The sequence below is a fragment of the Anser cygnoides genome, chromosome 15 (assembly GCF_040182565.1).
Source record: "Anser cygnoides isolate HZ-2024a breed goose chromosome 15, Taihu_goose_T2T_genome, whole genome shotgun sequence".
Lineage (NCBI taxonomy): Eukaryota > Metazoa > Chordata > Aves > Anseriformes > Anatidae > Anser > Anser cygnoides.
The window spans coordinates 11,272,679-11,285,325 of NC_089887.1; the positions used below are offsets into that span (position 1 = coordinate 11,272,679).

The 12,647-nt window shown below is 52.9% G+C and overlaps 2 protein-coding genes across 2 annotated transcripts; both read left to right on the forward strand.

Moving 5' to 3' along the window:
* Window positions 1-2,065: 2,065 nt before the first annotated feature.
* On the forward strand, window positions 2,066-3,067 carry LOC106033591 (hemoglobin subunit alpha-D). Its single transcript, XM_013177220.2, has 3 exons — window positions 2,066-2,231; window positions 2,384-2,588; window positions 2,892-3,067. The coding sequence occupies exons 1-3, from the start codon at window positions 2,140-2,142 to the stop codon at window positions 3,018-3,020; spliced, it is 426 nt and encodes a 141-aa protein (XP_013032674.1). The 5' UTR covers window positions 2,066-2,139; the 3' UTR covers window positions 3,021-3,067.
* Window positions 3,068-5,226: 2,159 nt separating this feature from the next.
* LOC106033601 (hemoglobin subunit alpha-A) lies at window positions 5,227-6,074 on the forward strand. Its single transcript, XM_013177230.3, has 3 exons — window positions 5,227-5,386; window positions 5,536-5,740; window positions 5,849-6,074. Exons 1-3 carry the CDS (start codon window positions 5,292-5,294, stop codon window positions 5,975-5,977), a joined length of 429 nt encoding a protein of 142 aa, XP_013032684.1. The 5' UTR covers window positions 5,227-5,291; the 3' UTR covers window positions 5,978-6,074.
* The last annotated feature ends 6,573 nt before the right edge of the window (window positions 6,075-12,647 follow it).

The following is a 12,647-nucleotide window of genomic DNA, read 5'->3' on the forward strand; positions in this document are numbered from 1 at the left end:
TTGTTTACATCCTTGCTTCCTCTTCCAAAGTCTTCCCAAGACTTACAGTGATGCATCACTTCTTCATGAAAATACAGGAATTTTTAGAGCGGTTTGAAAATCAAAAGCCCCTTCATTTGTTGGTGTATTCTCTACCTAAGTAAGCCATATGCTATGGGCATGCCAAAGACTAAATAAGCTTCCCACACATGTGGAACAAACTGAACGTATAGTGCATCTTAGAAAGGATCTGTGTCTAAGGACTGAGTGACCCCTGTTTCTTTTGCTGAGCTATATCCCTGCTCTTTCAGTGAGATATTTATCAAGTTACATTCACTGTCCATGTGTGTCTCAGAGGAGTTTTGACATGAAAAGATGGGTGCAAAGTCTTAAGCAAACTCTGATCAGCAAGCCTGAATTGGTGCAGTGAGCTGTAGTGTTCATCTAATTTACAAAATTTAGGCTCTGTATTTGGGTAAGTGTGAGAGAGAAGATGCAGAAGGTCTGAAACCATCAAATTGCTCTAAACCTGTTGAAGTCTACCACAGCATTTTCTGTGACCAGTAAGTTTTTAAAGCATACTATACTGGTGGGGTTTTGGGTAGCTCAGAGGTTTAAATCAACAACTTACATGGTAGAATCATAGAATCATAGAATATCCCAGGTTGGAAGGGACCCATAAGGATCATCAAGTCCAACTCCTGGCACCACACAGGTCTACCCAAAAAATCAGACCATGTAACTAAGAGCACAGTCCAAATGCTTCTTAAACTCCGACAGACTCGGTGCCGTGACTATGTCTGTGGGGAGCCTCTTCCAGTTCACGACAACCCTCTCAGTGAAGAACCTCTTCCTGATATCCAGCCTGAATGTCCTCAAGTCAGGGGGATCTGGTAGGTCAGCACCTGGTATATCCCTAAACCCACACTTGTATCAATGACTTCACACAGAGATAAATGAAAGATAAGACAGTCCTCAACCACCATAGGCCCTATGGAGTGTCCTAGCATTTATGGAGAGGCAGGAGCACATACCGGGGTGGGAATGAGGCAACAAGTGCAGGCCTGACAATCATGCAGGTATGGACCTATAGTGATAGGACTAGAGGGAATGGCCTCAAGTTGCACCAGGGGAAGTTCAGGTTGGAGAATTTTGGAGAATTTCTTCTCAGAAAGTGTAGTCAGGCATTGGGACGGGTCGCCCAGGGAGGTGGTGGAGTCACTGTCCCTGGGGGTGTTTAAGGAAAGGTTGGACGTGGTGCTTTGGGACATGGTTTAGTAGGTGATAGTGGTGGTAGGGTGATGGTTGGACCAGGTGATCTTGGAGGGCTTTTCCAGCCTTTGTGATTCTATGATTCCATGGTTCCATGACTTTGGAAAGACAATGTGCCAATGAAAGAGGTTCTTCCCCCACCCAGATTTCTCTGGGCTGATGGAGAGATGCCTTTCCCACAGCAGGGCCATGGCATTACCTGCAAGGACTTGCCCCAAAGGTTGTCCATGGCTCTAGCTCAGAGGCATTGGGAGCGTGCAGAAAGCAAAGGCAGCACGGGGAGGGGAGGTGGCCCGAGCGATCTTTGCTCAGAGTGGGCTGCATGTGCCAGAGGCTGGAGGACAGGAGGGCCAGGGGCAGGTGTGGGACCCACCCTGACTCAAGTGACAAAGAGCCAAGCAGGGCTTGTCGAGGGGAGAATGGCATATCTGGACAGGAGTACTGGCAAGAAAGACCAAGGCTGTGGCTGGCCTGTGGCACCCATGGGATGTGCTGATGGCTGCTGTTGACTGTAAGGCGCAGCCCTGCTGGGTGCTCTCCCCAGCCCCAGGCCTGGTGAGGGGCTGCCTCAGATCCCTTCTGCCTGCTGCGGCAAGGCCACCTGCGGGGGCCAGCCCAGCTGGAAGGGCAGAGCAGGGCAGAGCAGAGCAGTGGTGCCCCATCTGGGCCCCCCTTGGGGACGGGCCCCCTCCAGGGAAGCTGGGGCCCCCCAAGGAACTGCTGCAGCCTCTCCCTGGTCCCGGCACTGCGAGGCCTCAGCCCCTCCACCCCTCCACGCTGATAAGATAAGGCCAGGGCGGGAGCGCAGGGTGCTATAAGAGGTCGGCCCCGCGGGTGTCTCCACCACAGAAACCCGTCAGTTGCCAGCCTGCCTCGCCAGCTGCCGCCATGCTGACCGCCGACGACAAGAAGATCATCGCGCAGTTGTGGGAGAAGGTGGCTGGCCACCAGGACGAATTCGGAAATGAAGCTCTGCAGAGGTGTGGGCTGGGCCCAGGGGGCCCTCATGGGGTGGGCAGCAGGGAGCAGGAGCCCTGCAGTGGGTGTGGGCTGGGACCCAGAGCGCCATGGGGTGCGGGCTGAGCCGGGCAGAGCAGCAGGGCAGCAAAACTGACTGGCCTTGCTCCGGCAGGATGTTCGTCACCTACCCCCAGACCAAGACCTACTTCCCCCACTTCGACCTGCATCCCGGCTCTGAACAGGTCCGTAGCCACGGCAAGAAAGTGGCGGCTGCCCTGGGCAATGCTGTGAAGAGCCTGGACAACATCAGCCAGGCCCTGTCTGAGCTCAGCAATCTGCATGCCTACAACCTGCGTGTTGACCCCGCCAACTTCAAGGCAAGCGGGGGCTAGGGTCCTTGGGTCTGAGGGTCTGGGGGTCCTGGGGTCTGAGGTTCCTGGGGTCTGAGGTTCCTGGGATCTGGCAGTGCTGGGGACTGAGGGCCAGGGTCCTGCAGTCCTAGGTACCACGGTCCTGGGGACCAGCAGGCAGAGAGCAGGGGCTGGGATTGCATCTGGGATGTGGGCCAGAGGCTGGGATTGTGTCTGGAATGGGAGCTGGGCAGGGGCTGGGGCCAGGGTGGGCTGGACTCAGGGCCATCCGTCCAGGGCAGGGGTACTAAGCCCTGGTTTGCCTTGCAGCTGCTGTCGCAGTGCTTCCAGGTGGTGCTGGCCGTGCACCTGGGCAAAGACTACACCCCCGAGATGCATGCTGCCTTTGACAAGTTCTTGTCGGCCGTGGCTGCCGTGCTGGCTGAAAAGTACAGATGAGCCACTGCCTGCACCCTTGCATCTTCAATAAAGACACCATTGCCAAAGCACTGTGTCCGTGTGTGCTGGGACTGGGCATCGGGGGCCCCAGGGTGGGCTGGGTTGCTTCCCCACATCCCTCAGAATGGAGAGATCTGCTGGCGGGGCTGGCTGTGGTAGTGGGGAGGAGGCACTGGCCCTGGGGTCCATGGCTACTCTCCAGGGCCCTGCTCACTCTCCCATTCCAGCTTGGGGCCTGCCCAGTTAAACACAGTCCTGAAGCTGGTAGCAGGACCTTGGGGACAGAGCTCAGCCTGTCACCTGCCTGTGCCTGCAAACCTTGGGTGTGGGGTAAGGGTATGTGAAGCCAACCATGGTTCCTGGATCTCCTTGAAGGATTTTCCATGGGGAAGGATTAACCCTTCCTGGCTCTGTCACCATGACTGTTTAGGATTTGATTTGGGATGCTGTGGGAGCTAAGCGCCTGCATGAGCTCCACAGGCAATCAGACAAGTTCATGGAGTGACAAAAAATCCACTGTGAACCATGAAGTACAAACACTGCTCTTGGTCTCAAGCCCCTGAGCCACAAATCCCTAGCAAGTGCCTAGGAAGTGTCCCCCTCCCCTGCCCTGGGTGTCTGCTCCTCCCATGGCATCTGGGGAGGGTGCGAGCTGGTTTCTGCGGACCTGTACTCCAATGCCACTGGTTTCACATTCTTGGAGCCTGAATCAAAACCAAACCAAACCAAACCAAAATCATTGGCTTTAGATCTGAGGGAGGTGATGGGTTATAAGATATTAAACTAGCCCAGGGTTTATTCTGCATTGTGTCACCAGAGGGAGGTAACAAGAGTTTGTGAGGGATGAAAGAAGGTGCATCAGGAAAGCAGTGGCTGAGTGCAGGCCACTGGGCATACTGGGACCCTGCATGCACAGAAACGGCTCTGAGGAGTCCTTGTGCCATGCTGGCTCCTGCTTTTGTGAGGGCACTCATGAACACACAGTGCTATTCCTCCATGCTCTGAAGCATTATCTACATGTATCTGTCTCCATGTTCATTTAGTCCCAAATATTCCTGTGCCTTCAGTTTGAAGGGTTCATCCGTTTTGCAGTTTGCCCCACTGATGTGTGCACAGGATGAAAACACTCTGCCCTGCCACTCTTTCCCTGGGCTCTGCTCCCCCCTCCTCCCATGCTCTGACATGGTGCCAGGTCAAGCTAATCTCCCCCAAACACAAATGATAAGAACCGCTGGCCACGGAGGAAACACGGGTGTGAACTGTCCTCCACCCGCCTGCTCTCGAACCTACTGGAAGCACTGCTGCCCTCACCTTGCCAGCTGTCCTCATCTTCCTCACCCTCCTCGTCTTCCTTGCCCTCCTCACCTTCATCATTCAGGGTGCACAGGACTCACCATGGGCCGCTGTGGCCCTGCATGCCTTCTTTCCTTCCCCAGCTGTCAGCTCCTGCTGCTGCAGGCTGGTGCTTGCATCTGTGCCTGGTGCTGACCCCCTGGATCTGCTGTGTGTACCCCGTTCCCAGGAGCCAGGGAATTCTCCAATTGTGTCAGCACGTACCCTAAACTAAACCTGTGCCAGCACAGACCTAACCTAACCCTAACACTAACCCCAAACCCAGCTCCTGCCAGGGTTGGAACCCACCAAACCCAACAATAACCCCAGATTGTGCCGGGGTCAGTCCCCCTGAACCCTAACCGCAATCCCAGCTCATGCTGGGGTCAGACCCCCCAAACCGTAACCCTAATCCCATCTTGTGCTGTGGTCAGACCCTCTTAACCCTAACCCTATCAGACTCCTCCAACCCTAAACCTAACCCCAACCCGAATCCCAGTTCATGCCGGGGTTAGCCCCCCCCCCAAACCCTAACCTTAATCCCATCTCATGCTGGGGTCAGACACCCCTAACGCTAACCCCATCAGACTCCCCCAACCCTAACCCTAACCAACCCTAACCAACCCTAACCCTAACCCTAACCCTAACCCCAATCCCAGTTCATGCCGGGGTCAGCCCCCCCAAACCCTAAACCTAAACCCATTTCGTGCCGGGGTCAGACCCCCCTAACCCTAACCCCAGCCCCAGCTCATGCCGGGGTCTGCCCCCCCCGGCGGTGCTGGTGCCGCAGGCGGGGCAGGGCGGCGGCCCCGCCTGGCCGAGGTCCAGCCGCGGCGGGGCGGGCGGGGGCGGGCGGCGCCCGGCCCGGCACGGAGATATAAGGCCGGCGGCGCCAGTGGGGGCACCCGTGCTGGGGGCTGCCAACGCGGAGCTGCAACCATGGTGCTGTCTGCGGCTGACAAGACCAACGTCAAGGGTGTCTTCTCCAAAATCGGTGGCCATGCTGAAGAGTATGGCGCCGAGACCCTGGAGAGGTAGGTGTCTGTCCCCGTCCTCCGTCTGTCCCTGATCCTCTCCTCTCCAACCCCCTGCTCTCCCCCACCATGACTGTCTGTGTCCTACCCCACCCGGTTTGTCCCCCCATCCGTTGATCCCGCTGGCCCTGACTCGCTCTGCTCCACAGGATGTTCACCGCCTACCCCCAGACCAAGACCTACTTCCCCCACTTTGACCTGCAGCACGGCTCTGCTCAGATCAAGGCGCATGGCAAGAAGGTGGCGGCTGCCCTAGTCGAGGCTGTCAACCACATCGATGACATCGCGGGTGCTCTCTCCAAGCTCAGTGACCTCCACGCCCAAAAGCTCCGTGTGGACCCTGTCAACTTCAAAGTGAGACTCTAGTGACTTCCCCCTTAGCTCCTCTTCCGCACCCCTCCTGGGCCATCTGGCCACCCCTTTACCTCCCCCACTCGCTCACCATCTCCTTTTGCCTTTCAGTTCCTGGGCCACTGCTTCCTGGTGGTGGTTGCCATCCACCACCCCTCTGCCCTGACCCCAGAGGTCCACGCTTCCCTGGACAAGTTCCTGTGCGCCGTGGGTACCGTGCTGACTGCCAAGTACCGTTAAACGGCACCGTGGCTAGAGCTGGACCCACCCTCTTGCCAGCCTTCCAACAGCGAGCAGCCAAATGATCTGAAATAAAATCTGTTGCATTTGTGCTCCAGCCCTGGTGTCCTGCTCTGGTTGTTCCTCCATGGGGAGGGAGAGGGAGGGAGCGGCTCTGTGCACCTGAACTGGAGATCCCCTGAACCAGGTGGGCACGCACAGGAAATGGGTTCTGTCGTCTTCACTGCTTGGAGAGGAGAAGGTGGTTGGGTGGTGGTGCCTAGGAGGCAGACAGTGCTCCGCCAGCTGCAGGCATGAGCAGAGCATTTCTAGGCACTAGTGGAGAGGAAAGGCCAGCAAGTGGCCAGAATCTGGTCCTTGGGAGCTCCCTGCAGCCCCGGCCTGTCCTGACCTTCCCATCAGAGCACCGTAGTCACGCCGGGATCCTTCGAGTTGGGGTGGAGAGTGCTGTGCACCCCTCACCACAATGAGGACAAAGTTGCATGGGAAGAGATTACCTCATCCTGGAAGCGCTTGCAGGAGACTGGAGGAGAGGCAGTTCCTGGCACCTGCAGCCAGCTGTGTGATGGCATAGTGAGGACACCCTGTGCAGGGACAGCTTTCCATGCAGCCCCACAACTGGCTGTACAATGCTTGTAGGACTTCTCTGTTCTCATCTAATAATGCAGTGCTAGTGTGCTGCTTGGTCGGGGTGCTGGGGGCACACTGAGGGGACAGCAGGCGTGAGTGACTCCGAGGGGAGCCCTCAAATGCCAGGGGCTCAGCCCCAGATCCTGCTCTTTGGGGTGGAACTTCAGCAGTGTAATGTCGGGGCAGGAAAAGGAGAGCAGGCTGTGAAGCAGCACTGGGGGCTCTGTGTAGTCCCCAGCCCTTATCGTGGCCAGCAGTGAGGCTGTGGGGTGGCCATGGCAGGTGGGGGGCTGCAAGTGGCTGATAACAGTCGCATGGGCTCTCTTCCAGCCTGTGGGTGTGGTAAGAGACCAGGGCAGCAGATAGTCGGGGGAGGGGGGGGAAGGGGGGGGGAACGGACCTAAAACCTGTCAGGTGCTGAGTAACTGTGTCCCATCCCTGCCAGGGCTCCGAAGTGCTTGGTGCAGGGATGAAGGTTCAAGAAAGCCCTGGGGCGGCCGGCACAGCAAAGCCACGGCACGGAGCCAACTTGAAGTTGTCACAGGCCCCCTTGCTCCCTGGCCTGTGTGCCACACCAGTGGGTCTGGGTGGAAGGATGGACACTTGCCCCAGCCCTCTGCAGCCTCCAGTGACTGTCAGTTACTCTTGCAAAGCAGCAGCCTCAGGCGTCACCACCCCGTGCTGAGAAGACAAAGCTGCTGGGCTGCTCCAAACTCTGTTGCAGGGGATCCTTGCAGTCCTGAGCATGGCAAACCCAATGCGTGTGCAAGAGGCAACACATGGGTGAGGCTGTGAGAAAGGAAATGGATGTCCTCCAGGCTTGGCAGGCACTGTATGTGCACACATGCTTAGGAAGCAAGCAAGGGGCAGCATACACAGAGCAAAAAAAGCGTATTTATGCACATGCATAAGGGCCTGTGTGTGCATGAAGAGTGAAGTGTAAGGAGCAATGCAGGGGAATAATATGTGTGTGGGTCACGATTTGGCTGCTGTCCCCACTGCCTCTGCCAGGCTTTCACTTCCTATAGCTCTCACACCTCGTTGTGTCCTTAGGAAGGACACAGCAGGGCAAGTTTCAGAGGAGGCAGCCTGTCCCAGCAGGCAGTGCCCTGTCTCTGCCTGGCCACAGAAGCGCTCTGCTCCAAACAGCCAGATGTTTTGTCGCCGTCGCTCATCCCCACTGCCACAAGATGGGGGCCTCAAGCCGTGGTCCCTTTATCAGAGCTAGCCAGCCAGTGCAGCCTTGCTCCTGGCTGCAGCCTGAGCTGGAGCCTCCAGCACTTGCCAGGCTGTCCAAAAGTGTGTAGGCCTCCTTACGGAAGTTTGTCCATGTTCTCAGGGGGTTTCCAGAAGACTGCCTTCCTTAGGAATTATCCTGAAATACTGTTTTGCACCAGAAACATGGAATCACAGAATCATTAAGGTTGGAAAAGACCTCCAAGATCATCTGGTCCAACCATCCCCCTACCACCAATGTCACCCACTAAACCATGTCCCTAAGCACCAAGTCCAACCTTTTCTTGAACACCCCCAGGGACGGTGACTCCCCCACCTCCCTGGGCAACCCATCCCAATGCCTGACTGCTCTTTCTGAGCAGAAATGTCTCCTCATTTCTAGGCTGAACCTCCCCTGGCACAACTTGAGGCCATTCCCTCTAGTCCTTTCACTAGTTACCTGTGAGAAGAGGCCGACCCCCAGCTCCCCACACCTTCCTGTCAGGTAGCTGTAGAGAGCAATAAGGTCTCCCCTGAGCCTCCTCTTCTCCAGCCCAAACCCCCCCAGGTCCCTCAGCCGCTCCTCACAGGACTTGTGTCCCAGGCCCTTCACCAGCTTCGTAGCCCTGCTCTGGACACGCTCCAGGGCCTCGATGTCCTTCTTGTAGTGAGGGGCCCAAAACTGAACACAGTACTCGAGGTGCGGCCTCACCAGAGCAGAGTATGGGGGACGATCACCTCCCTGGTCCTGCTGGCTACGCTATTCCTGATACAAGCCAGGATGCCGTTGGCCTTCTTGGCCACCTGGGCACACTGCTGGCTCATGTTCAGAATGTTCCACAAAGAACATTTATCAGGAGAAGGATTAGTTGGGATAGAGTTAATTTTCTTCATGGTAGCTCATATGGTGCTGTGTTTTGGATGCAGGCAGGTAAAAAACACGGGCCACACCCCGGTGTTCCAGCTGTTGCTGAGCAGGGCTCGCACAGAGCCAAGGCCTTCTCTGCTCCTGATGCTGCCCAGCCAGTGAGGAGGCCGGGGGTGCCCGAGAAGATGGGGGGACACAGCCAGGACAGCTGAGCCCTGCTGGCGTCAGGGACATGCCAGACCTTGGGGTGCCATGCTCAGCCATGGCACTGGGGCAGCTGGGTGGGGGCTGCCGCTGCTCAGAGCATCGGTCAACTGGTTGGGAGCAACTGCGTTGGGCATCACGTTTTTCAACTTGATTGTAGGAACAACAAAGTGTTTTGTTATGTGGCTGTCACCAAGGCAAGTGGCATCTGAGAGCTCATTTTTACTAAAACAACACCAGGAAATGAGCTTGACAGCTATGGCTTACCTGATCGCGACAGTTTTGCCAGCCTCTCAAGGGACTGCAAACAGCTTTATCCAGGTAGCTTAGATATTTCTTTTATTAGCATCTGATAAAAAGTCATGGCCCTGGAGAGTGCTTCCTGGAAAAAGACATGGAACTACACACTTCTGGAAGAAGGCAAGCTTCCTAGAGGAGTTTACCAAGACTTTCCCATTCAAAACGTACTTCCCCATTTAGCAGAGGAGCAATGGGAAGATTCAGAATTCTTTTCTTTTTGAAAGCTGATCTTAGGATACCAGCTGAGAGATCCTCTTGCTCGAGAGATAAGGGAAAACATGTGTTTACAACTGGTTCTTCTGTGTTTACATCCGATATTGGCATTCAATATGCCAACAGCATAACTTGCAATTAGTGCAACCTGTAGGTCCTTTGCCAAAAAATTGCTGCTTAGGCAGTTTGTTTGCCTTGTGTTTGGACAACTTTTCTTTCCTAAATGTCAGACTTCCCATACTGAATTGGTCTCTCTGATAAGTCTAGATAATTTTGAATTTTAACCCAGTGCTTTGGGGTGCTCACAACCCTTCCAGCTCAGGCACATCTGAGATTTTAGTAAGTGTATTCTCCATTACAACACATAAGTTATTGATGAAGGAACAGTGACTAATGATGTTGAACCAAGGACTGGAATCTGTCACAGAAGGAAAACAGACTCATCTGAAATGATTCATTCTTGGCAATAGCAATGGTTATTACTCATCCCTTTCTTCGATTAAATGTCCCACTGTTTTTTGTCGTTGTTGTTTGTTTGTTTGTTTTGTGAATTGAAGTCGTCTGGTTTATAGTTCCCTAGTTTCCTCCTTTACCCTGCTAATGATAATAGAGCCTGTTGTCTTGCTTCAGCAACCCCATCACTCTCCATGGTTTCTCAAAGCTTCTGATGGGGTGTGATGGCTTCAATCAGCTACTGAGGTAAAAGAGATTTTATTTTTTTTTTCAGGCAAACAGTCTAAAAACACTGGAATCACTGAAATATACTTTAATGCACTCTTTTCAGCATCTGCCCACCTTCTCCAACTGCTCTTTTGCCAGTTGTAAGTCCTTCATCAAAAATGACATTTTTGTGAAGACTGATTCTATTTTCTCTCTTCTATGACTACTTTTCCTGTCTCTGCTGAATCAACACCTTCCTCATGGGATGTTTTATTTTTGGCCTTTAAGACTCTTGTGAGCTATATATTCTTTTGTGTCTTGGTCCTTTGATCATGTCCCTACAGGCTAGCAGCTCTTTCCTAATACGTGTTGTTAATGAGTTTGCCTCATCTCCAGTCAGTGGTTCCTTCTGGCAACTGAGAGCACTGGTTTATCCAGGCTGTTTTCCTCCTGCCCTTCCTCTGCACTGGTACAGGTTCAATTTGTGCCCTTGCATCTCTGTTTTCTGTAATTGTTTCCAGCTCTCAAGACCCCTTTCATGAGAGGTTTCCTTGCTGGATCTCAGACATCAGGCTGCTGAGCTTGCTGGAGTTTTCTTCTTTAAAGCCTCACAAGGAAGCTGTTGATTCAGTGGGAAAAATAAAGTAGTCAAAGAAGACAGAGTCAACCTTCTCTGTAATGTCGGTTTTGATGAAGGACTTAAAATACTTTCTCTCCTTCCTTTCCTAAAAGCAGAGACTGCTCCCAGTGGAGCAGCCATACGAAGCACCAGCAACTGCACAGCTATATAGGTCCTTCCAGAGAGAAAGGGGCTGATAAAAACAAGCATTATCAGAACTTAAAACATTGTCTGCTCTTCTTTGACATCGTAAAAAGTTTAACATTACAAGCAACATCTTAGAAAAACTGTTTGCTGATCCCCCTCCTGTGAGGTCTCATTCTGTGAGTTTCCCATGACCAAAAAGGCATTAAACATGATGAATCTCTTGCCGTTGGAGATATTCATGGCAGATTCCAGGTCTTGGATTTTATATCTGAGAGGAGAAGGAGCAGGCCTGTGGTAACTTGATGTTGACCACAGATTCCTTCCCGGGGCTGTCACTGCAGTATTGGAGTCGTTCATCAACCAAACAGCAGAAACTTACCACAACTCCTTCGCACTGTTTTCCCACTTTCTTCTTGTGGCTAACCATGTCTTTTTTGACAACTAGATCTAGCCAGATTTCCACTGTGAGTAGACTGTACCTCTAGCAACCTTTTTCAGTGACATTACAGCATTTTCATGTTGGGCCTGCTGGATGTTATCCACTGGACATTGATCAGATTTTCAACTTGGAATGGAAATGCAAGAATTTCTTTCCTGCTAATTGCCTGTCTTCCTGCCATGCACCAACCACCTGAGAAGATCTGAATGTGCCTAAGGATTATGAAACTGAGAATATAAGAAATGCTCTGCTGGATCAGATCATTGGTTCATCTCACCCAGTGTTGTTTTCAGCAACAGGACATGGCATTTAGGGAGATCACACGAGCCTAGCCTTTTTTGGTTTTGCTCTTCCAACATCCGCAGCAGCAGTAATTATGATTTCAGAGTGTACATTCCTGCATGTTGCCTTCGGCATCTGTTTATTGACCTGTTGTTCGTGAATTTGCTAATCCCTTTATAAACCTGCTGATCCCATTTGTTTCTACAACCTCCTGTGGCAGCAGCTTCCAGAAGTGTATTCTCCCTCCCTGCCTCATATGAAGTCCCTTTCATCCATTTTAAACCAATCTACTAGACTCATCGATGGTCTCTAGTTCTAGTATTGCAGAACCCAATGAGCACCAGGTCCACATTCACCTTGTGACCTTGTAAAGTTTCTGTGCCCTCTCCTCCAGGCTGAAAAATCCCAGCCTTCCCCAGCCCTACTCGTATTGCAGCTACCCTACACCCATGACCATCTCAGTTGACCTCTTCAGGACTCTATGTCCACTGCATCCAGAGGCCAGAACTGCATAGATGTGAGTGCACCAAGCTTTTAGCAGGCAAATGATGTCCTCTCTATTGTCTTCGGAGCCCTTCCTGATGACATCACCATATTTTGCTGGCTTCTTGGACTGCTTCTGCACACCAAGACTACAATTTTGTTGAACCATCAGTGAAGACTCCAGGATATTTTTCCTGAGCTGTAATAGTCAGTTCAAGTTCAGTGTCTGCTGGTTTAGATCATAGTTCTGTATCTGTGTCACCTTACACTGAAACAATTGACTTCTTATTTTTTCATTCTGGAATACCATTGGAAGCTGCACACAGCAAAGTTGGGACTGATAATTAGAGAGTTGTATTTATTTTGCTGCTGATTCTCTGCTTCTTACCCTTCCCTTTGCTGGGCTGCCTTGAGGGACTGTACAGAAGAGCACAGCCATGCCAAGGAGCCAGCTGGTGCCTGGCCTGCCACATATGGGGCTCCTGATGCATGGCAAGAAAGGAGATCCTGTGATGAAGTTGATGGATGGGAAAAGACCCGAGCCACTCAAAGCGTTGCTGGATCATGTTACTCCATGGACTACAACAGAAAGCCTCTCACCCGTCTCTTG

Excerpts from the sequence above, each read along its gene's own strand:
- LOC106033591 (XM_013177220.2), top strand. The coding sequence starts at position 2,140 with ATGCTGACCGCCGACGACAAGAAGATCATCGCGCAGTTGTGGGAGAAG. Across the intron at positions 2,232-2,383 it reads GGAAATGAAGCTCTGCAGAG|GATGTTCGTCACCTACCCCC; the intron begins GTGTGGGCTGGG and ends TTGCTCCGGCAG. Across the intron at positions 2,589-2,891 it reads TTGACCCCGCCAACTTCAAG|CTGCTGTCGCAGTGCTTCCA; the intron begins GCAAGCGGGGGC and ends TTTGCCTTGCAG.
- LOC106033601 (XM_013177230.3), top strand. The coding sequence starts at position 5,292 with ATGGTGCTGTCTGCGGCTGACAAGACCAACGTCAAGGGTGTCTTCTCC. Across the intron at positions 5,387-5,535 it reads GGCGCCGAGACCCTGGAGAG|GATGTTCACCGCCTACCCCC; the intron begins GTAGGTGTCTGT and ends TCTGCTCCACAG. Across the intron at positions 5,741-5,848 it reads TGGACCCTGTCAACTTCAAA|TTCCTGGGCCACTGCTTCCT; the intron begins GTGAGACTCTAG and ends TTTGCCTTTCAG.